The sequence below is a fragment of the Danio aesculapii genome, chromosome 15 (genome assembly GCF_903798145.1).
Source record: "Danio aesculapii chromosome 15, fDanAes4.1, whole genome shotgun sequence".
In the NCBI taxonomy this organism is placed as follows: Eukaryota; Metazoa; Chordata; class Actinopteri; order Cypriniformes; family Danionidae; genus Danio; species Danio aesculapii.
In genome coordinates, this window is record NC_079449.1 from 3318060 (window position 1) to 3344493 (window position 26434).

Here is a 26434-nt window from a genome sequence, read left to right on the forward strand (position 1 = left end):
CAATTTTATTATTCATTCAGTCGGCTTAGTCCCTTATTTATCAGAGGTCGCCACAGCAGAGTGAACCATCAACTATTCCAGCATATGTTTTACAAAGCGCATGCCATTTCAGCTGCAATCCAGTACTGGAAAACACCCATACACACTCATACTCTACGGCCAATTTAGTTCAATTCCCCTATAGAGCATGTGTTTGGACTGTGGGGGAAACCGGAGCACCCGGAGGAAACCCACGCCAACACAGGAAGAACATGGAAACTCCACACAGAAATGACAACTGACCCAGCCAGGACTCGAACCAGCGACCTTCTTGCTGTGAGGCAACAGTGCTAACCACTGAGCCATCGGGGCACTCACTTTTATTACTTTAATTTTATTTTTAAATATGTATTAAGCTTTGAATATGATTTTAAGTTTTAGTTTTCATAAATTCGTACTTATTTTATTTGAGCTGCATTTGTTTAGTTTGCTAAAGTTTTTATGTGTTGTGTAAAAGAAATTACATGATTAAAATGGATATGGATATGGATACACATATAGTGTATGTGTTTGTGTGTGTGTATGTGTGTGTGTGCTTTTTGTGTTTGTGTGTGTGTATGTAGGTGTGTGGGTGCTTTTTTGTGTTTGTGTGTGTGTCTGAATGTGTGTGTGTGTGTAGCAGACTAGAATAGCTGCATGTATTATTAATGCAGCAAGTGTACTGTACACAATACAAGCAGAGAACACTCCAGCCCTCATGTAATGCACTGCATTTAATCATTTACTTACAGTGTGATGCACACTGTATATAGGCTACTGTTAAAAACAGCTTTGTTCGAGTGTGTAATTAATAATTACAGTTCAAGAGTTCACACTTCGCTGGTGATTGATTATAAAGCTTGTTTGGCATGCTGTCCCAGGAGAGCGCCCCGAGCTCGTGAGATCCTCGAGCTCGGGGCTACCTCCCGTTTGCAGGGCGAGAGGGGAGTTTGAGCTCAGGTAGATCTCGAGAACCCCCCCCCCCCCTCCTCCTCCTGCTGCTCAAGGATTGCTATGAGGGTGTGTTGCTTGTGGAATTTGACTATGGTGCTGATTTGGTTTAGTCAATTTACTTATGTCTCATGTTTTTGGACTGTGAGAGGAAACCGAAGGACCCGGGGAAAACCCACGCGAGCATGGGGAGAACATGAACTCCGCACAGAAATGCCGACTGGCCGGGTAAAGATCCAAATCAGAGGCATTCTTGCTGTGAGGCCACAGTGCTAGCCACTGGGCTGCCGTGCTGCCCTATAGAGGGAAAAGAGGAGGAGAGGGGGTGGAAGGGGGGATTCTTCAAGACGAAGATGACTAAAGGTAAGATGCTTGGTTATTTATACTGAGTTAGGAATCGTCTGATTGGTGGTTCATACATTAGTTTGACTCGGGGCCAGCCGTGTCAATCATAAGCATGTGATCCTCTCGAAATTAGTTTATAAATAAACTTCACGAAGATGCAGGAAAATACACGTCAATTTACACTTTAATTCAAAATGCTACCTGCTGTTAACATTTTCTAAAAACTAAAATTACTACACCAAATTAAACTAAACTACACCATTATTTTTTGATTTGATTTGATTTGATTTGATTTGATTTATTTATTTTCGAACAAAGTATCATACATAAAATATCATTAATAAAAGAATACATTTCAACATGGTCGAAAATGGAGCGGGATGAAGCACAAGCTTATTATTTTCCCATCCCATTACCACATACATCATTCGTCTATGACCTAAACTTATTTCTTCCTTTACTTATCTCTTCCTTTCACATGAACACATTCTATCCTTTTGGCATATCCGACAAACTATATGTTTGCTTCCATTTTGTACCCGTATACCTTGTAACATAAACCCAGAGAAAAAAAACCCCCAAAAACCTAGTACTGCAGGTAGCCATTAATTAAAATTTCATCATACCTTTCTCTTTTTATACTTTTTCAATCACCTTCATTGTTATACTCCTTTAATAACATATATTTAAACAACTTTTTAAATTGATTATTATCCTGACATTGTTTGAGGGTCAGATCTAGACTGTTCCATAGTTTCACACCACAGACAGACATACACAAACTTTTTAAAGTTGCTCTTGTTTTCAAACTCCTAAAATGGAGTTCTTCTCTCAGATTATATCCCCCTCATCGTTCTTCGAAAAACGTTTGTATGCATTCTGGAAGTAGTTTATTCCTAGCTTTAAACATAAATTGTGCTGATTTAAATTTAACCAAATCATTGAACTGAAGTATCTTTAATTTAAAAATAAAGGATTTGTATGCTCCAAATACCCCACATTTTCTATGAGTCTAATTGCTTTTTCTGAATTGTACATACCCCATATTTCAACACAATAACTCATATATGGCAACATAAGCGTGTTATATAATATATACATTGATTTATTGTCCAGGATAAATCTAGCTTTATACACTATTGCTACGGTTTTGACTAATTTTGATATCACATTATTTATTTGCAGTTTCCAACTAATTTTATGATCCAGTTTTTAGTGTATGCAGGAGAATAAACAGGACTGGATTTTAATATATCGTTAAATCCTTAAATGCTTTCCAGTGTGAATCTTTATTGTTGCATAATAGTTAAAGATGCAGTAGGTGATCTGCCTAAATGCTAACCAGTTAGCATAATATCTTTGAAACACGGTCTCACCCCTGCCATCCAAAGTCACGCCTCCTGAAATCACCAACGCGTGCAGACAACCCTCTCTCATGTGATGTCCTAAAGTGACTCTGCTAAGCGGTTGGCCTACGGCGTGCAGGAATTACACTTATTACTAAGCCATACTTGCATGCTATTTCAGACTGAATAGTCAGAGTAGCAGTAAGCAATATAGGGAGCACGTCACAGGTTGTCATTGTTCAGAAATGAACCAATGTGAATATAAAAGCAACTTCAGCTCAGTAAAGCAGGCTAGGCGGAATAGCGCTATTTACTGATGTTTTGTTGTTAAACTAAATAAAAATCTACATTATTGATACTGTTAAAGGAGCTTATGAAACTGAAAATACTCACAACAATCTATCCCTGAAAGATTTCAGTGGCTGAACAACACTTATAACCCATTCATAAAACAACACAATCTACATCAGCTTAGCGTGACTGAAATAGTTTTAAAACAGAGCATTACCTGTCTAGAAGAAATACTTCAGCCGTGGTGTCGTCCTTCCTCCAGCATACAAAAGTAACTCCAATATTGATTCAGGATTTTAAAAAGTTTTGATTGATCATTTGACTTTATCGCTCTCTGTCGTCTCGTGCGCACATGAACGCGCGGCGCGTATGTACACACAACTGGCAGATCTGCATGAACAGAGGTGCGCAGTTGTACAAATCTACACAGTTTGGGCTAGTTATCAGAATTATGGGAATTATCAGCCTGACAATATCTTAATTGCATGAACATTTTTTAATTGTATGCCTTACCCAGGATATAAAAATACATATAATGGCTCGTTTCCACTGTCAAAAGGTACCTAAAAGCGAACCGTACCATACCATTTTTTGGGTACCCTTTGCAAAGGATACCTAGCACAACAAAAGTGTACCAAAAGGTGGAGCAAGACGTGCAACTGAACGCTATTGGTTTACAGAGATATGTCACTCGTAGAAGAATGAAAACAAAGGAAGCGTCATTTTTAAATACACAGCCGAGACATTACACTGTAATAATATAATATATTATTATATAATATATAAAACAAGCCATGGTCTGCCTGAGCTTAAACAAACCTTGTCGTTGTCTTGATGAAAAGCCACAAAGCCAAGGAGTAAAGCAGAATCTACCCCGTGCCCAGTAGTTGTTTACAAGGCCGTCTAAAGCGCGAGCAGTTTCACTTTCTCCAGAGAGCTCGCCGCGTGTCTATATTTGAAATAACGAACTTCTTGAGCTGATGATAATAACGTGTGTGTGATTATTGAAGTGCTTCTGACATCCGATCCTTTCGTAAACGGACAAACGCAAGAGTAAAGCGCGAAAAAACTAAGGAGAAGCTGAAAAAACAAAGGAGCAAATGATTCTTTCAGCAACCTAGAACATGAACAAACTGCCGTGTTTAGCTGTTATCATCACATTTTGGACTTTTATGAACTGGCAATGACAGAATTACTCTCTAACAGAGGCTACATGTGCTGGTGAAGATTACAGACACAGATGAGAGGTCTGCTCTGACTGTGGGCTATATGTTGTGTTGTTTTTTAACTCAAATAAGGACTAAATCGATGTTGTGTGTAGTTCTTCTGTAATTGATATCATATCTGAGACTGTGAGGGTCTGTATGTGTTCATATATGTTGCATTTATTTATTTATTTTATATAATTGCAGACGTTACAGTAGGCTATCGTTGATCTGCAGTTATAATCAAATAATGTTCATAGAGAGGTTAGTAATGAACATTTCTGCACAAGTATTTATGTGTATAAATCATCTGTTTTGTGAGAAGTGCTTCTCATATGATGTGTAAGTGACCCGTACAGCTTTACTGTAGACATTTCCTCGAGCGAGAATGACGTCGACTGAAACTTTCTGTCATACACCACGCCCACCAAAAGAGTACTATTGGTACCCTTTTGGCAGTGGAAACACAAGCCAAGTGAAAACAGGCCATAAATCACCTACTGCACCTTTAACAGTATTTTTTATAACATGCAATATAAAGTATTTGATGTTGCCTCAAATTCAGTTTACAAAAATGTGGGAAAAAAAAATTCCACACTACCTAAAGTGATAAAGCAGACTTTACTTAAACAAGCTCATTGTGAGCTCATTGTTTTGCATATGAACATTTAGCATTTTTATTCGTTTTTTTATTTTAAAGTTTTGAATAATATATAAAAGTACTTGTTTAGAAGGTCAAGGTGCTACAGGATTGACCAGCCCAGTCACCAGACATGAACATTATTGAGCATGTCTGAAGATGAATCCAATGAATCTTGATGAACTCTGGGAGTCCTGCAAGAAGGCTTTCTTTGCCATTCCAGATGACTTTATTAATCAGTGATTTGAGTCATTGCAGAGATGTATGGATGCAGTCCTCCAAGCTCATGATGGAGTCAGACACAATATTCATTCTGTTTCCACTGCAGCATGACCACATATTCTATACTGGACATTATTGAAGGTTCAGTGATGAGACTTTTGTCTAAATAGAGTCAGACCTTACTGTCCTAATGAAAACATTCATAATCAAGGCATGATCATATTTTATTGTGGTCAAATAAGTGTAATCTAGAGGCCTTTACCTTTTATATACGCCACTTCTGACACCAAATGATCAACTAGAGGTCAAGTTATTATTTGTTGTTCCTAAAATTTGGATAGGCGACAAGACCTTTGTCAGGTAGTGTATATTTTATCCTTCTTACCTCAACACTTTACCCCTAAACCAATTCTCTCAAGAGACATTCAGCATTTTTACATTTTCATAATACTTTTATTTTGTTTTAGGAGCTGTTTTCCTCTTGGGGACCCAAAAAAATGTCGTCACAAGGTCAAAATTTATTGGTTTTGCTAAACTTGTGGGGACATTTGACACACACATCCGTCCGTCTCTATTACTGACAGACACACCCTCTAACACACACACACATTTGCACAGGCAAATATCAGAGGCGAACCGACAGTCACTCATTCGATGACTGAGTGTTTTACATGCATAGAGAGAGAGAGAGAGAGAGAGACTCAAGACCGACACACACACATTTTTCCAGCTCTGAGGTTTTGAACTGACAGCGGCGTGACACACACACACATGACGCGTTACTGTAGTCTGTTTCGCAGGCTGCTTTCTCATGGCAGTAAAGGAGAGGATGAGGATGAGGATGAAGGAGCGGTCAAGAGCGTCAGCGCTGAACCTGGTCAGTTTTCAGTCTTTTAGTAGTGGTTATTAGCGCTGGTATATTAATAGCAGTGTTGGGAAGAGTCTGGAGCAGCTTTACACACTCTCAATGGGAATGTAAACATATATACTGTAAAAATTGCTGTAAAATTTGCAGTATTACTGGCAATTTTGGTTGCCAGTAATAGTGTAAAGTTTACAAACACATAATTAACGGCTACAATTAAGTTATGATTGTAAATTTACTGTGCACTTGTACATTTTGCCAGTAATACTGTAAAAATTGCCTGTAATACTGTAAAAATTGCCCGTAGTACTGTAAAAATTGCCAGTAATACTGTAAAAATTGCCAGTAATACTGTAAAAATTGCCTGTAATACTGTAAAAATTGCCAGTAATACTGTAAAAATTGCCCGTAGTACTGTAAAAATCGACAGTAATACTGTAAAAATCGTACAGTAATACTGTAAAAATCGTACAGTAATACTGTAAAAATGGCCAGTAATACTGTAAAAATCGCCAGTAATACTATTAAAATTGCCAGTAATACTGTAAAAATCGCCCGTAATACTGTAAAAATTGCCAGTAATACTGTAAAAATCGTACAGTAATACTGTAAAAATCGCCCGTAATACTGTAAAAATTGCCAGTAATACTGTAAAAATCGTACAGTAATACTGTAAAAATGGCCAGTAATACTGTAAAAATCGCCAGTGATACTGTAAAAATCGCCAGTGATACTGTAAAAATCGCCAGTAATTCTGTAAAAATTGCCAGTAATTCTGTAAAAATTGCCAGTACTACTGTAAAAATCACCAGTGATACTGTAAAAATTGCCAGTGATACTGTAAAAATTGATAGTAATACTGTAAAAATTGCCAGTAATACTGTAAAAATCGCCTGTAATACTGTAAAAATTGCCAGTAATACTGTAAAAATCGTACAGTAATACTGTAAAATGGCCAGTAATACTGTAAAAATCGCCACACGCACTGTAAATTAATAATTACAATTGTGATGTGAAACTACAGGGTTCACTTTTAATTTTTTATATTAACTACAGCACAGTTGTAAATGGTAATTAACAGTGTGCTTGTAAACTTAGCTAGAAATACTGTAAAAATCGCCAGTGATACTGTAAAAATCGCCAGTGATACTGTAAAAATCGCCAGTAATACTGTAAAAATCGCCAATGATACTGTAAAAATCGTACAGTAATACAGTAAAGTTTACAAGCACACTGTAGATTATTAACTATTACAATTGTGCTGTAAAACTAAAGCACAATTGTGATTGTAAATATACAGTACACTAAACTAAACAACTAAAATTGCCAGTAATACTGTACATTTTACAGCAATCTTTTACAGTATACTATACAAAGATGGGGGGAGAAGATTCCACCACTACCTGTGTAAAAAAGACATTTATTAAATAGAAAATACATTAGGCTTGAAAGTCTTTCTCGGGTTGTCTTAATCATGCGCACACATTTGAAAGCACATCTCCATCTTGGATTGCTTGTTGACAAATTGTTGGATTTTTTATTTTATTTTGAAGTCTTTTTCTAAAGATTTTCTAAAGATTTAAGTTTGTTTCGTAATTTATTGTTGTGTATGTGCTGATCTGGACTTATTTTGATTGTTACTAGCAGTGTTGGGGGAAAGTTACTTTTTAAAAGTAATGCATTACAATCTTGGGTTACATGTTTTAAATAGTAACTAAATGTAATGTAAAAAGTAAAAGTAATGTGTTACGTTTCTGTTTCGTTACTTTTTTACTTTTAAAAGTAATGCATTGTAATCGTGTTACATTTGTTAAAAAGGAACTAAATGTGTTACGTAGTTAACTTTGAAGGAAAGTAATGCATTACATTCATTTAAAAAGGAACTAAATGTGTTACTTAGTTCCCCTTCAGTTTCAGAGCTTCGACTTGTTTCTTAAGGCTGATTTATACTTCTGCGTCATGCGCATACGTATGGTCAGGAGCAGTGGTCGCATAGCCCTTGCCGTGGCCGTCGCTGACGCGCATCTCTCGAAAAATGTAACTACATGTCGCAACAACGCGTAGCACAAGCTCTGTGATTGGTCGGCTTGGTAGCGCTGATGAGTGTGGGCAGGACCGAGAGCCATGCCAACCCGTTGGAGAGAGTGTTTACAAGTGTGGCGTCCTGTGAAGGAGCTCAAGATGGAAAATTTAGTTTTGTGTTTACCTTATGATTAAAGTTGTTGCATGTCCGCCAGTTCCCGCCTGAAAATGAGCGAGTTTGAGCCACTTGTATATTAAGGTAGCATTCAGAAAAAAACTAAATACCAGCGAAGAAACTCGACACAGAGAAACATAAACACCTACTGCCTGCTAGTGTTTTGGAAGTGTTATAGCAAAGCAACACAAACAGGATGCAGAAGTATAAATGCACTGCATCGCTCAAGGCATGAGCCGTGGATCACGTCGATCACTCGACGCAGAAGTATAAACCAGGCTATAGACACAAATGGGAGTTCGCTAGACGATCTATTGTGTCTAAAGGCTGATTTATACTTTTACATCAAGTGCACGCGTACGGTCCGGCGCAGCCTTCGCACGAACGCATAGCGCTCGCCATGACTAATGCCGTCGCTGACGTACATCTCTCAAAAATGCGCACCTCTGAAATGCGTAGCGCAAGCTCTGTGATTGGTCGGCTTGGTAGCGGTAATGAGTGTGGCTAGTGCTAAGAGCGACGAGTCTAATGGAGCGAGTGTTTACAAGTGTCGAGTCCCGTGAAGGAGCGCCACATGGAAACTCTTGTTTTGTGTTTACCTTATGATTAAGTTGTTGCGCGTTCGCCGGTTTCCTGCCTCTCAATGTGCGAGTTTGAGCTACTTGTACATTAAGGTAGCGTTCAGAAAAAACAAAACACCCATGAAGAAACTTGATAGAGAGGAACATAACATAACCTACACAAACAGCACACAGAAGGTTAATGCACAGATACCTACATGCAAAGCATGCGCCGTGGGTCACAGCGATCGCTCAATGCAGAAGTAAATCGGCCTTTAGACACACGTCTCTGTTCCCTCCTTTGCCGATTGTGGGTTACGGACATAACAAGGACGTTACTTTTTAAGGAAAGTAATGTTATTTTACTTTTGTGTTACTTTTTATTTTTAAAAGTAATGAATCAAAATCTTGCATTACATCTTTAAAAAGCAGCGAAGTGTGAAACTTCAAGAGTTCGCACTTAGCTCATGACTTACAAAAGCTTGTTTGGCATGCTGTCCCGAGAGAGAGAGCCCTGAGCTCAAGGGATCCTCGAGTCCAGGGCTCCCTCCCTTTGCGGGGCGAGGGGAGATTGAGCTCGGGCGGTCTTAAAAACTCCCCCGCAGCTAAGGCCAAGGTGAATTCCCTGAGAGCGAGACGTCTAGTAGAACAGACTTGGGTTTAGGTGGTCTATAATGTAGAGCGTATTTAGCTTTGAGAAAAACCAGGGGACCCCGGGAAAACCCGTGTGGACGGGTGCCAGCTCCGCCCAGAAATGCCGGATGCCGCAGCAAGGAGCCAGAGCCATTGGGATTCCTGCTGGTCGCTGGACCACCGAGCCACCTATTCTGGATAAAGGTGGAAGGAGGGGAGGAGGGGGGTTTCTTCAAGACGAAGATAGTTGCAAAGTGAAAAGGAGGATATATATAGGAACTTAGGATGCTTTGATTGGAGGATCGTAATTAGCTAATATGAGCCAGCTGGGTTAATCATGAGCGCGTACTCCTCTCGAAATTAGTTTAAGATATTAAACTTCACTTTGTACCTTTTAGGGAAAATAATGCGGTACATTACTTTAGTGTTTTGCACTACTTTCTTTACTTTTTACACTAGCGCATTACAATCTTGTGTTGCATCTTGAAGAAGTAACTAAATGTGCCACTCTGTTACTTTTAAGGGAAATTAATGTGGTACGTTACTTTTGTCTTACTTTTTTACTTTTACATTACAGTTTTGCATTACATTTTTCAACTGTGTTACTTTGTTATTTTTAAAGGAAAGTAATGGCTTATGTTAATTTTGCGTTACTTTTTTTACATGTAAAATATATTGCGAAATCACATATGTGCAGCTGTGGTGATCAGAGGAGACTTGAGTTGTTGAACTGTAGTGGACGTCACATTAAGAGTGTTTAATATGTTGTTGAAGTGTAAGTGCTCTTTTATGTTGTTGTTGTTGTTGTTGTTGTTGTTGTTGTTGTTGTTTCAAGTTGTTGATCTGCTGGTGAACAAGTCATTAAAGCTGAAGGTAAAACAGCTGTCTGTCTGTCTGTCTGTCTGTCTGTCTGTCTGTCTAACTGTCTGTCTATCTATCTATCTATCTATCTATCTATCTATCTATCTATCTATCTATCTATCTATCTATCTATCTATCTATCTATCTATCTATCTATCTATCTATCTATCTATCTATCTATCTATCTATCTATCTATGTCTGTCTGTCTGTCTGTCTGTCTGTCTGTCTGTCTGTCTGTCTGTCTATCTATCTATCTATCTATCTATCTATCTATCTATCTATCTATGTCTGTCTGTCTGTCTGTCTGTCTGTCTGTCTGTCTGTCTGTCTGTCTGTCTGTCTGTCTGTCTGTCTGTCTATCTATCTATCTATCTATCTATCTATCTATGTCTGTCTGTCTGTCTGTCTGTCTGTCTTTTTTATCTACCTGTCTGTCTATCTATCTATCTATCTATCTATCTATCTATCTATCTATCTATCTATCTATCTATCTATCTATCTATCTATCTATCTATCTATCTATCTATCTATCTATCTATCTATCATCTATCTATCTATCTATCTATCTATCTATCTATCTATCTATCTATCTATCTATCTATCTATCTATCTATCTATCTATCTATCTATCTATCTATCTATCTATCTATCTATCTGACTATCTATCTATCTATCTATCTATCTATCTATCTATCTATCTATCTATCTATCTATCTATCTATCTATCTATCTATCTATCTGTCTGTCTGTCTATCTATCTATCTATCTATCTATCTATGTCTGTCTGTCTGTCTGTCTGTCTGTCTGTATGTCTGTCTGTCTGTCTGTCTGTCTGTCTGTCTGTCTGTCTGTCTATCTATCTATCTATCTATCTATCTATCTATCTATCTATCTATCTATCTATCTATCTATTTATCTATCTATCTATGTCTGTCTGTCTGTCTGTCTTTTTTATCTACCTGTCTGTCTGTCTATCTATCTATCTATCTATCTATCTATCTATCTATCTATCTATCTATCTATCTATCTATCTATCTATCTATCTATCTATCTATCTATCTATCTATCTATCTATCTATCTATCTATCTATCTATCTATCTATCTATCTATCTCTCTGTCTGTCTGTCTGTCTGTCTGTCTGTCTGTCTGTCTGTCTGTCTGTCTGTCTGTCTATCTATCTGTTCTGTCGTTCTAGCTCTATCATACCATCAATCTATTTTTATTCTGATCTATACTTCTATCATTCTATATGTCCTTTTCTATCTTTCTGTTTATGTTTTCATTCAATCCTTCATTCGATCATTTTGTCTGTTTATTGTTTTATAGCTTTATCTATTGTTCTGTGGTTTTGGCATTCTGTAATGTTATTGCCTGTTATTCCATACATAATTTATAAAACTAATTGTTCCAGTCTTTGAATCTGACAGGAAGAGAAGCTTTCAAAGCTGTTGTAAAATACTCTATATACACACACATTGGTGACTGTTGCCTTAGTCGTATTTCATGAAATCTTGCTACTTGTGTTGTCACTATTACTGGTTTAAAGGTAAACCATGGTATATTTTTAACCACATATCATCTGGTTTATTTTGAGGTGCTCAGAGTTTATCTTTACAGCCTGTGCTAAAATAAAATCTCCCAGAGTGCACTGGGGTCACTGACTGAGCCTCAATAAGAGTGTCATGTCACGTTCGACAGTGTCAAATCATTACTGCCATTAGCATTATCATATGACATATCTGTGGATAATAAGTACTGATGTATGATGCATCTGGGACTGAACGTATCTCTCTGTGAGAATTGTTTTCTGTGCTTTTCCCACTTGAAAAATACTATAGTAATTTACAGTAAATTTTAAAGTGTTTATGAACCATATAGTAGTTGTACTGTATATATTATAGTATTTGCAACACTTTAAAAATTAATGCTGCAGTATACTGTAATATTAACTATAGTGAACTAATAAACTGTAATATATAAGGTAGTATACTTTAGTGTTTACTACAGCAAACTCTGGTGTATTTTGGATTATATATCATATAGTAGTAGAAAACTACACTACTGGGCCATTTATTTATGTATAATACTAAAGTCATTGTGTTACCATAGCAACTATAGAAAACCACAACTGATTAATTACAGTAGTTGCTGTGTTACCATAGCAACTATAGAATTACCACAACAGATTATTTACTTTATTTGCTGTTACCATAGCAACTATAGATATACCACAACGGATTAATTACAAAAGTTGCTGTGTTACCATAGCAACTATAGAATTACCACAACACATTAATTACAATAGTTGCTGTGTACCATAGCAACTATAGAATTACCACAACAGATTAATTACTATAGTTGTTGTGTTACCATAGCAACTACAGAATCATCACAGCAGATTAATTCCAATAGTTGTTATGTTGCTATAGCAACTATAGAGTTACCACAACAGATTAATTACTATAGTCATTGTGTTACCATATCAACTATAGAATTACCACAACATATCAATTACTATAGCTGTTGTGTTACCATAGCGACTATAGAATCAGCACAACAAATTAATTACTATAGTCGTTGTGTTACCATAGCAACTATAGAATTACCACAACACATTAATTACAATAGTTGCTGTGTTACCATAGCAACTATAGAATTACCACAACACATTAATTACAATAGTTGCTGTGTTACCATAGCAACTATAGAATTACCACAACAGATTAATTACTATAGTTGTTGTGTTACCATAGCAACTACAGAATCATCACAGCAGATTAATTACAATAGTTGTTATGTTGCTATAGCAACTATAGAGTTACCACAACAGATTAATTACTATAGTCATTGTGTTACCATATCAACTATAGAATTACCACAACATATCAATTACTATAGCTGTTGTGTTACCATAGCGATTAATGAATCAGCATAACAAATTAATTACTATAGTCGTTGTGGTACCATAGCAACTATAGAATTACCACAACAGTTAAATTACTATAGTGGTAGTGTCACCATAGCAACTATAGAATCACCACAACAGATCAATTACTATAGTTGTTGTGTGACCATAGCAACTATAGAATTACCACAACAGAGTAATTATAATAGCTGGTGTGTTACCATAACAACTATAGAAATACCACAACAGTTTAATTTAAGTACTATAGAATAATTCAAAAACACTGTAGTATTTACTAAAATTTACTATAGTATTTTTTAAATGTGGGCTCAGACTTGACTTGTGTGCTTGTATGGTAATACGGTAAATGTGGACAGACTAAAATACCTGCTGGTGATGATGATGATGATGACGAAGAGGGATTTGTGTGGATTAGCATGTGTGTGTGTTGCCATCTGAAAATGGCAGCCATAAAGCTCAACACTGTATAAAAATAATGTAGCAATTCTACTCTCTTGTTACTAACGCCATTCTCTATCTCTCTATTCATTCTCCTTTATTTCTGTCCTTGATGCTTTTAGTGTACGAACTTATGAAATAAATCTCACAACAAGAATGTATTGTTGTATACATTGTGTGAAAGTAATGCATTAAGGGGCGTCACTGTGGTGCAGTGGGTAGCACGATCGCCTCACAGCAAGAAGGTCACTAGTTCGAGCCTCGTTTGAGTCAGTTGTAATGTCTGTGTGGAGTTTGCATGTTCTCCCCGTGTTGGTGTGGGTTTCCTCCGGGTGCTCCGGTTTACCCCACAGTCCAAACACATGCGCTATAGGGGAATTGAATAAACTAAAATGGCCGTAGTGTATGTGTGTGAATGCAAGAGTGTATGTGTTGTGTTACTTTAGCATTACTTTACTTTTAAAGTGTGCATTACAGCCATATATTACATCTTAAGTGTGTTACTTAGATACTTTTTAAGGAAATTAATGCGTTCCGTTACATTTGTGTTACGTTTTTACTATATATCGTTATCAATAGCATTGATACCACAATGTGTATATCCGCAATAGTCACATCGCAGGATTACAGTATATGTTTTATTAAAGGTTAAAAATAGATAAAGATTTAATTAAATATTATTTGTTTTTAATTATTTATACTATGATGACCATGTTAGGTGACGCAGTGGCGCAGTAGGTAGTGCTGTCGCCTCACAGCAAGAAGGTTGCTGGTTCGAGCCTTGGCTGGGTCAGTTGGCGTTTCTGTGTGGAGTTTGCATGTTCTCCCTGTGTTGCCGTGGGTTTCCTACGGGTGCTCCGGTTTCCCACACAGTCCAAAGACATGCGGTACAGGTGAATTTTGTAGGCTAAATTGTCCGTAGTGTATGAGTGTGAATGAGTGTGTATGGATGTTTCCCAGAGATGGGTTGCAGTTGGAAGGGCATCCGCTGTGTAAAAACATGTGCTGGATAAGTTGGCGGTTCATTCCGCTGTGGCGACCCCGGATTAATAAAGGGACTAAGCAGACAAGAAAATGAATGAATGAATGAATGAATGATGACCATGTTATTTTACATTTTGTTGTTCAATTTCTGTACTTGCTGTTAGACTCTCCAGAAAACCATAAGGCACTGTTTGTTTATTTACTTTTGTTTGTAATTTATTATAATTTATGCAGATGCATCACACTGAAAAAAATATGTCTGCAAAATTGTTGCAAACAATTTATATGTGTTGTTAAATTAAATTAAATTTAGTAATGTTGTGACACAGTGGCGCAGTAGGTGGTGCTGTCGCCTCACAGCAAGAAGGTCGCTGGTTCGAGCCTCGGCTGGGTCAGTTGGCATTTCTGTGTGGAGTTTGAATGTTCTCCCCGTGTTGGTGTGGGTTTCCTCTGGGTGCTCCGGTTTCCCCCACAGTCCAAACAGATGCACTATAGGGGAATTGAATGAACTAAAATTGGCCGTAGTGAATGAATGTGTGTGTGAGTGAGTGTGTATGGGTGGAGCTGGAAGGACATCCGCTGCATAAAACATATGCTGGAATAGTTGGCGGTTCATTCCTCTGTGGCAACCACTGATGAATAAAGGGACTAAGCCGAAGGAAAATGAATGAATGAATTTCAACAATTTAGCAATAAAAAATGTTGTAATATAAATTGCAAGAAAAAAACAACAACAACTAACAAGTAAAATATTGTTGACAGAGCGGGTCAGGTTATTGTTCCTCTCATCAATCCGCAGGTTATTAACTCATATATTGTGTGTTTGATTATCTGTGTGTCCAGCTGTGTTTCTCATTTCCACCCCAGACACAAATATCTCCTCACCTTGTAAATTACACTGAGAGAGAGAGAGAGAGAGAGAGAGAGAGAGAGAGAGAGAAATTCACTAATACAAACACTTTAGCTTTGAATGAATCCACATGCAAGACACAAATGATTTTATTACTAGATATGAATGTTATAAAATTAATGTAACCAAGTATTTATGATTGCATGGAGTCAAGATTCAATTTACATTCATGAAAGCAAAAAAAGAAGGGGGGTCGCCACAGCGGAATGAACCGCCAACTTATCCAGAAGTTGGTTTTATACAGCGGATGCCCTTCCAGCCGCAACCCAGAACTGGGAAACACCCATGCACACTCAGTCACACACAAACTCATACACTACGGCCAATTTAGTTCATCAATTCCCCTAAAGCACATGTGTTTGGACTGTGGGGGAAACCGGAGCACCCAGAGGAAACCCATGCCAACATGGGGAGAACATGCAAACTCCACACAGACATGCCAGCTTGCCCTGCCGGGACTCGAACCAGTGACCTTTAAACACATTTTTCTTGAAATTTTCTTTTACATGGAGTGATAAATAAATGATGATGTATGAGATGTTTATGGTCATCAACTTTACACTGATTTTAATAATGAAAGTTTTTTCAAGGTTGTATTTTACAGTAAATTAACCTTTAACCAGGGTTACTATAGGCTATTCAATACAACTAACAAAATTATTTACTTATCATTAGTAAATAACATAATTAGATAATAGAAGGAATTATGATCTAAGGAAAAATACAAGCAACAAGGTTGCAAGCAGCAATAAAGTTTTTGTAGTTTAGTAGTAAAAAATAAACTAAATAAACTCAAGATTTAGCCTTTTTTTAAAAGAAAAACCAAAGTAAAATACAGAAAAACATACAGGGCTGCATTGTGGGTAGCACGTTTGCCTCACAGCAAGAAGGTCGCTGGTTCGAGCCTCGGCTGGGTCAGGTGGCATTTCTGTGTGGAGTTTGCATGTTCTCCCCGTGTTGGCGTGGGTTTCCCCCGGGTGCTCCGGTTTCCCCCACACTCTCAGAAATAAAGGTACAGGAGCTGTCACTGGGGCAGTACCTTTTCAAAAGATACATATTTGTACCCAAAGGGTCCATAGTGGTACCTCAAAGGTAATTTTTAGGTACATTTGGGCACTCAAATGCACATTTGAGGTACCACTGTGGACTCTTTGGGTACAAATATGTATCTTTCGAAAAGGTACTGCCCTAGTGACAGCTCCTGTACCTTTATTTCTGAGAGTGCACAGTACAAACACAGGTAAACTGGGTAAGCTAAATTGGCCGTAGTGTTTGAGTGTGAATAAGTTGATAAGTTGGCGGTTCATTCCGCTGTGGCGACCCCTCATGAATAAAGGGACTAAGCCGAAAAGAAAATGAATGAATGAATGAATAAAAACATACAACAGAATTGTAGAACAAAAATTAAAATGAACTTTCATAAAATAATTAATGAAATAAAACATCCTTCAAAGTGTGAGCAAAAGCTATAAATGTAAGATATGATATTTATAAAAGTCCTTCAGCCAGGGTTGTTTATTAACAGTAACTCATAAAACTAAAATAAATAATAAATTGTCACTTGATAATGATATAGCTTCATAAATGTTTTATGAAATATGCTATACATATTATCTGAAATATATTTGTCATGTTTTTTGTGTGTATTTTAGCCAGTTTCCAGGAAATATTACGTTTGTCTTAAAGTAAAATAAATAAAAGCTAAAATATTAATGAATAAAAATATGTAAAATTGTATATAAAACATAAAATAGACAAAAACAACAGTGCAAACCTGCATAAATAAAATGATAACAGAAAATACAAACAGAAAAACATGCAAATTATTTAAGAATTAATATTAATTTATGGAAAAATGTACTTAAAAAAAACAAACAAAAAATATGATACTAACATAAACACAACAGTAAACAGGCGTGGATATAAAACCGCCTTTTTATCTTTAAAGCTTATCTTTTGTCTTTGAACAATAGTGTATTTTTATCCTGTATTGTTTAGATAAAATCTCCTGCGCGAGTCCCACTGCGTGACGTCAGACGCTGGCGGGCGCGCGCACGTTTTCTCTCTGCTTCTGCTGTTCTCTGCTGCCCTCGCGCGACTAAAACCTGCATCACCGCTGCACTATATTAGATTAGAGACCACGCAATATATTAGATGAATATTAGTACACAGAGACATATTAACACGTGGCTTCATTGGTGGCGCGGTGGCACAGTGGCTAGCGCTGTCGTCTCACAGCAAGAAGGTCGCTGAGTCGAGCCTCGGCTGGGTCAGTTGGCGTTTCTGTGTGGAGTTTGCATGATCTCCACGTGGGTTTCCTCACAGTCCAAAGGCATGCGGTACAGGTGAATTGGGTAGGCTAAATTGTCCGTAGTGTATGAGTGTGAATGAGAGTGTATGGGTGTTTCCCAGGGATGGGTTGCAGCTGGAAGGGTATCCGCTGCGTAAAACATATGCTGGATAAGTTGGCGGTTCATTCCACTGTGGTGACCCCGGATTAATAAAGGGACTAAGCTGAAAGGAAAATTAATAAATGAATGAGATATTTGTGGTCGTCAACTTTACACTGATTTTAATAATGAAAGTTTTAGCAGGTTGTATTTTAGTGTATTTTAAAATTAACCTTAAACCAGGGTTAGTATAGGTTAACGCAACCAATAAAACTAATTTATTCATAATTAGTAAAGAAAATAATGAGATAATTAAAGGAATTATTATCTAAATAAAAAGTGTAGTTTATGTTGAAGTAAATAAACTAAATACACTCAATATTAAGCCTTTTTTAAACATAAAACATACAAATATTAATTTCTTAACTCATCTAAGCCTAAATCGTTGTCTATAAATGTACATGAATGGTACTTCTTTGTCATTTTAGTATTTTTTTTGCTCCAAATGACAACATTTTTTCTTTTAAATTGGGTAGAAATGTCATCAGCAGTTTACAGAACACAACAAACATTAGGATTTACTCACACACACATAACTATAAATGTAAATCATGAGACAATCTTCATCCTTTTTTACATTGACATTAGTTATAGTTGGTTTAGTTAAGACATGAAATTGTTCATTAGTTAATAGTTGGTTTAATTAAGACATTTATTAACTGAAGATCTTGGAAATGTTATAGGTTTCACAATACTTGAGTGGTCTCATATTTAATATTTGTCCTTATGAATACAGAGAAAAAACTTAATTCATTCATTCATTTTCCTTCGACTTAGTCCCTTTATTCATCAGGGGTTGCCACAGTGGAATGAACCGCCAACTATTCCAGCATATGTTTTACAAGAGGATGCCCTCCAGCTGCAACCCAGTACTGAGGACCCCCACCCCCACACACACACACACACACACACACACATACACACTCATACACTATGGCTAATTTAGATTCTTCAATTCTCCTATAGCGCATGTGTTTGGACTGTGGGGGAAACCAGAGGAAACCCAACACAGGCAGAACATACAAACTCCAGTGCTAACCACTGAGCCTCCGTGCCACCCTAAACAACTTAATACTAAACTAAATTGCTAAATTTGCTGCTTAAATTATTATAGTTGAATCAAATGAGCTTAACTGACTACATCAAACTGACTAAACATATTAAGTTAAGCTTTGCATAACTCGGTGCAGCTGAAACCTGATTAACCTATTAAAATGAGTTAAAGTAACATAAAAACATTTGTTGTCGTGACTTTTTGTCATATCGTCTTTTACAGTGTCCTGGGGCTTGTTTTTACATACAGTTCAATAGAAATAAATCATCTTTTTGTGAAAAATTTGTCCTATTATATTTTTATTCTGAAATTTCTTTTAATATATCTGGAATAAAAAACATGATATATAGTTGAAATCAGAATTAATAGCCCCCCTTTGATTTAGTTTTTCTTTTTTAAATATTTCCCAAATGATGTTTAACAGATTCAGGAAATTTTCACAGTATGTCTGATAATATTTTTTTCTTCTGTAGAAAGTTTCATTTGTTTTATTTCGGCTAGAATAAAAGCAGTTTTTAATTTTTTAAAAAACATTTTAAGTTCAATATTATTAGCCCCTTTAAGCTATATTTTTTCTCGATAGTCTACAGAACAAACCATCGTTATACAATAACTTGCCTAATTACCCTAACCTGCCTAGTTAACCTAATTAACCTAGTTAAGCCTTTAAATGTCACTTTAAGCTGTATAGAAGTGTCTTGAAGAATATCTAGTCTAATATTATTTACTGTCATCATGGCAAAGATAAAATAAATCAGTTATTAGAGATGAGTTATTAAAACTATTATGATTAGAAATGTGCTGAAGAAAATCTCTCCGTTAAACAGAAATTGGGGGAAAAATAAACAGGGGGGCCCATAATTTAAGGGGGCTATTAATTCTGACTTCAACTGTATATATATATATATATATATATATATATATATATATATATATATATATATATATATATATATATATATACACACACATATATATATATATACACACACATATAACTTTTTCTTGATTGTCTACAGGACAAACCACTGTTGTCCAATGACTTGCTTAATTAACCTGTTAATGTCCCTTTAAGCGCTGAATACTAGTGAATAACTAAAACATCATGTACTGTCATCATGGCAAAAGACAAGAAATTAGTTTACTAATAAATTAGTGACTTACATACTGATACCATAACACAGTGTTTCCCAACCCTGTTCCTGAAGGCACACCAACATTACACATTTTCAATGTCTCCCTAATCAAACACACCTGAATCACCTAATTAGAACATCAGAAGAGACTCCAAAACCTGAAGTTAATTAGTCAGGTAAGGGAGACATCCAAAATATGTACTGTTGGTGTGCCTCCAGGAAAAGGGTTGAGAAACACTGCCATAACAGATAAGAAACATTAGTGAAACGCAACCTTTAATACTGGTGTAATGTTACAAATTAACTAAAACACGTACCTAATAAATCAAGTAAATAAGATAAATAAAAATCGCTTCATTTCTTCACACAGCTGTGTGTTTTCCTCTGCACGGTGACGTCAGCGAGCTCCCCGTTACGTCACCGCCCACGACTACGCGCAGGCAGTGTGTGGTGTTCGGCGTCTTCCCTCGCGCCCCACGCAGAATAACGGCACGACTAACGGTCATTAACGGTCATCGCGATGCTCACCGGGAGACTGGACGGCTAGCGTGTGTGTTACCGTGCGCATCCCCGCGAGGATGAGCCGCTGTAGCGCGTGCTGGAAGCCTTTTGTCTGCGGCGCGCGGAGACCGAAGAGGAGCGCGTGAAAGAATCCCCGGTAATGATGATGATGATGATGAATGTGATGGTAATGGTGATGAAGGCGTCTCTGTGAACGGTTGGATCGCGGGACTGTGGCGGGATTTTGCGATGAGGATTGCGCGGCTGCTCCGGCAGAAAGGAGCGCACATGCTGCGGTGTCTGTGTGCGCAGAGAACCGAACCGAGCATCACCGACACCGGTGAGACACTGCAGACACACACAGTCACACACACAAACACACATATAGACACATATAGTATATAGTTTCACACTAACACATGTAGTCACAAACACACACTTATTTATACACACATAAATAGTCTCTCTCTCTCTCTCTCTCTCTCTCTCTCTCTCTCTCTCTCTCTCTCTCTCTCTCTCTCACACACACACACACACACACACACACACACACACTTCACACATACACACATAGACAAACACAAACACACACATATTCACATATTCATACAATAGACACACACAGTCACATACACACTTATTCATACACACTTATAGTCTCTCACACACCCGCACACTTATTCATACACACAGATATATAGTCACACACACGCACGCACACACACACACACACACACACACACACACACACATATAGTCTCTCACACTCCCACACACTTATTCATACACACAGATAGTCACATGCACACACGCACACACACACACACACACACACACACACACACACACACTTATTCACACATACACACATAGACAAACACAAACACACACATATTCACATATTCATACAATAGTCACACACAGTCACATACACACTTATTCATACCCACTTATAGTCTCTCACACACCCGCACACTTATTCATACACACAGATATATAGTCACACACATGCACACACACACACACACACATATAGTCTCTCACACTCCCGCACACTTATTCATACACACAGATAGTCACATGCACACGCACACACACACACACATACACACACTTATTCATACACGCATATAGTCTCTCACCCGCACACTTATTCATACACACAGATATATAGACACACACACACACACACGTATATAGTCTCTCACACACCCGCACACTTATTCATACACACAGATATATAGTCACACACACACACACACACACACACACACACACACACACACACACACACACACACACACAATTATATATATTTACACATGTCTGAAGGGAAAAATATACAACTTTTGACCTTTTATTTAGATAATTATAAAAATCAAAATACTTATATTTTTAAGTTTTCAGCAATAATAATAATAATAATCGGAGTAATAATCATATTATTTTACCTGTGATTATTTCACCAGTTTACTTCTGGGGTTAATTTTATAAGTGTATAAAAATATTATAATAGTAATTACATTTTTAGTTTTGCCACACAGTCCAAACGCATGCGGTATAGGTGATCCGGATGAACTAAATTGGCTGTAGTGTATAAGTATGTGTGTGAATGAGTGTTTCCCAACATATTTCAGATTTGCCATCTGAAATGTGCAACAAAACATCCGCAAAATAACATATTTTAGATTCACCAAACTGTAAACAGTGCCCTCTAGTGGATTTGCCATCAGAAACGTACAACAAAACGTCACTAAAGTAACATATTTTATATTCAAAGAAATGTAGACAGTGCTCTCTAGTGGTATTGTCATCTGAGACGTATATCAAAACATAACTCAAGTAACATATTTCACATTCATAAAAATGTAGACAGCGCCCTCTAGTGGATTTGCCATCAGAAATATACAACAACACCTCCCTAAAGTAACGCATTTCATATTCACAGAAATGTAGACAACGCCCTCTAGTGGATTTGTCATCCAAAACGTATATTAAAACCAAGCGGCAACCTCCCGCTCTCTCTCGGGAAGCCAATACGGAAGTAACTGAAACTGCAATTCATCAAAATTCCGCTAGTCCTGGCTCCATAATAGAGCAAGTTGCAATTGAGCCCACTGTTAGAATGGCCAATTTTACAACAGAAAAAAAAGGTGTTTACAGCCTGGTACAAAGAACGATTTGGGTTCATATAGCAATTATTACCCTCCATGACAACTGTGAGGGGGTGAATTTTTTTATAACTCATTCATTTCCTTTATATTAGGTTATATTAAGTTTGCATAATCAAGGGCGTGGCCACTTGAGTGACAGCTAGGTCTCGCTGGTCGCCGTCACTTCACCTCAGCTGAATCCGGCAGATTAGCCACTGATCTCGGCATATTCGTCGTATTTTTGTTTTGTTTTATGTGGCTTTACACAGTCAGCTGCCTTTTGGACTTATTTCTTACAATTATCAGAGTTTTTAGTTTTATTTAAGATCATTTATCATTAATATTTTTCTTTAGACCCATAAAGCACTCCAGAAGTTGCCAGATTGATTAGCTGTAGGCTCTAGAACAGTCATCTGAAGCGTTGTCATACAGTGTTATGCTGGATTTCATCAAGAGTCTTGCATTTACTAACACACACACACACATCTGAAGTGTTTGGAAGTAATTCGCGTTTTCCTCCTGTAGAAAAACATCATAAGAACAATGTTTAGTGGCTCACTGTATTACTACAGTGTTTTGAAAAGTCTAAACACTTTATTGATATAGTGTACAGCCAAGCACATGTGGTCAGAACACAAACGAGTCGCAGGTAATAGAGTATCAAGCGTTTCTCCCAAAGTAAAGTCTGTCTGCCAGGTCTAAGCAAAGTGCCAGCAGGCGTCTGTAGCTCCGCCCACTCTCCGCCTCTTTGCCCTTATTTGGTATCCCGCCGTGGGTGCGATGACGCGCGAACAAAATGGCGACGGTTGGCCGCGCCTACTAGTAGCTTCTTTTGCAGTGTTCAGAAACCTATGGGTGACGTCACGGATGCTCCGTCCATATATTTTACAGTCTATGATTAAAACATACCCCAAGTAACATATTTCAGATTCATAAAATTGTAGCCAGCGCCTTCTAGTGGATTTACCATCAGAAGCATACAACAGAATGTATTTCAGATCTGAAGAAATGTAGACAGTGCTCTCTAGTGGTATTGTCATCTGAAACATATATCAAAACATACCTCAAGTAACATATTTCACATTCACAAAAATGTAGACAGCACCCTCTAGTGGATTTGCCATCAGAAATATACAACAAAACGTCCCTTAAGTAACATTTTATATTCACAGAAATGCAGACAGCACCCTCGAGTAGATCTCTAATCCAAATTGTACAGCAAAGCATCCCCAAAGTAACATATTTAAGATTAAATAAAATGAGGACCGCAGTCTCTAGTGGATTTGCCATCCGAAAAGTTCAGCAAAACATCCCTAAAGTAAGGTACTTAAGATTCGATGAAATGTAGACAGCACTCTCTAGTGCATTTGCCATGAGAAATGTGCTACAAAACATCCCCAAAGTATTTCAAATTTGCAGTAATGTAGACAGCGCCCTCTAGTGGATTTGCCATCAGAAACATGCAACAAAACGTCCCTAAAGTAATGTATTTCATATTCACAGAAATGTAGACAGCGCCCTCTAGTGGGTTTGCCATCAGATACATACAACAAAACGTCCCTAAAGTAATGTATTTCATATTCTAAGAAATGTAGACAGCGCCCTCTAGTGGATTTTTCATCTGAAAGATACAACAAATGATACCTCAAGTAACATATTTCATATTCACAGAAATGTAGAAAGCGCCATCTAGTGGATTTGCCATCAGAAACGTACAACAAACCCCCCCTAAAGTAACGTATTTCATATTCTAAATGGGTTTAAAAAATTACAAACTGCTTTTATTCTAGTCAAAATAAACCAAATAAGACTTTCTCCAAAAGAATAAAATATTATAGGAAATACTGTGAAATGTTTCTTGCTCTGTTAAACATCATTTGGGAAATATTTGAAAAAGAAAAGAAAATTTTCATCATGACTTTCAGTAAGATTTAGTCTGTAAGTATTGTTAGATGATGATGTGTTGCCTGTTGAGTGTATTGTCAGATTGTGTCACGTCTGTTCGCCGTGAGTCAGATTTCTCACATCACTGCTATAGCACAGGTTTTAGCACCACAGCCAGCGGGAAACCCTTCTTTCATTTTGCATTATAATGCATTATTAATCTCTATAGCCTACTGTTTTCACTTTAAAATTTGTGATTTGTTCTAAAACAGTTATAACTTGACAATTTCTCAAATAAAACCATACTGGATCTGATTAACAGCTTGTTTTTAATGTCACTAAGTTTTGAGCTTGCATTTACCCTGTATCTTTATTCATTAAACGTTTAAGAAATTCAAATTACATGCAAAAAAATCAAACTGTAATGCAAGAAAAACCCTAATTTGATTAATTTGGATAAATGTATTTGTTTTAGTTATATTTTGACCTTTTTTATGTCACAATATGCATCACAATAATTTTAATATAAAAGGAAAAGGCATTAAATGAATCAATACAAATACCTTGTGTGCTTTGGTGCACAAAAATACCAAAATACTAGTGTTAAATGATCTGCAAATGGTCTGCATCTCTAAATAAACATAAAATAGTCCTCTAGTAGATTTGTCATCAGAAACATACAACAAAATGTCCCTAAAGTAATGTATTTTATATTCAAAGAAATGTAGACAGCGCCCTCTAGTGGATTTGCCATCAGAAACGTACATCAAAACATCCCCAAAGTAACGTATTTAAGATTAGAAGAAATGTAGACAGTGCCCTCTAGTGAATTTGCCAATCAAAATGTACAACAAAACATCCCTAAAGTAACGTATTTAGGATTAGAAGAAATGTAGACAGCGCCCTCTAGTGGATATGCCAATCAAAATGTACAACAAAACAACCCCAAAGTAACGTATTTAAGATTAGAAGTAATGTAGACAGCGCCCTCTAGTGAATTTGCCAATCAAAATGTACAACAAAACATCCTTAAAGTAACGTATGTAAGATTAGAAGAAATGTAGACAGCGCCCTCTAGTGGATATGCCAATCAAAACGTACAACAAAACAACCCCAAAGTAACGTATGTAAGATTAGAAGAAATGTAGACAGCGCCCTCTAGTGGATATGCCAATCAAAACGTACAACAAAACAACCCCAAAGTAACGTATTTAAGATTAGAAGTAATGTAGACAGCGCCCTCTAGTGAATTTGCCAATCAAAATGTACAACAAAACATCCTTAAAGTAACGTATTTAAGATTAGAAGAAATGTAGACAGCACCCTCTAGTGGATATGCCAATCAAAACGTACAACAAAACACCCCCAAAGTAACGTATTTAAGATTAGAAGAAATGTAGACAGCACCCTCTAGTGGATATGCCAATCAAAACGTACAACAAAACATCCCCAAAGTAACGAATAAATTTAAGAATAGAAGAAATGTAGACAGTGGATATGCGATCTGAAACGTACATTTGTTATAATATTCATTTAAATACAGTCTACACGTAAATAGACAGTGTGTAAAAATACATACACAGTACATACACACACATACAGATGCAAATAGACGAGTAGTGTGCAAGGTAAAAGATTTAACATAATACACATTCAATATATGAACACATATACACAAATTTAACCTGAATAAATGTAAAATATGAAGCTAAAAATCATATATTTACATTTTCTAATTATTGCCCACGTCATTTTAAAAGGATTAAGTTTTACTGAGTGTTGAACAAGGTGTCTTTGTTCTGAATGTGCAGGGTTTTGTTTTATATTACCAAAAGTTAATTTAAAATCATATCATATCTACC

At 36.9% G+C, this 26434-nt stretch overlaps 1 protein-coding gene across 3 annotated transcripts in view; it reads left to right on the forward strand.

The window, feature by feature from the left end:
- The window catches only part of fgf12b (fibroblast growth factor 12b), a 110186-nt gene that overhangs the window by 17527 nt on the left and 66225 nt on the right, over positions 1-26434 (forward strand). Inside the window, exon 1 of one of the 3 annotated variants that reach the window (XM_056473186.1) lies at positions 5683-5895. The exons of 1 other annotated variant lie outside the window; for it this stretch is intronic. In XM_056473186.1, coding sequence (XP_056329161.1) covers positions 5790-5895 — 106 coding nt within the window. In that variant the 5' untranslated portion in view covers positions 5683-5789. Of the gene's footprint in view, positions 1-5682; positions 5896-20502; positions 20876-26434 lie in introns of those variants that run through there. One more of the 3 variants, XM_056473187.1, reaches the window with a different exon arrangement.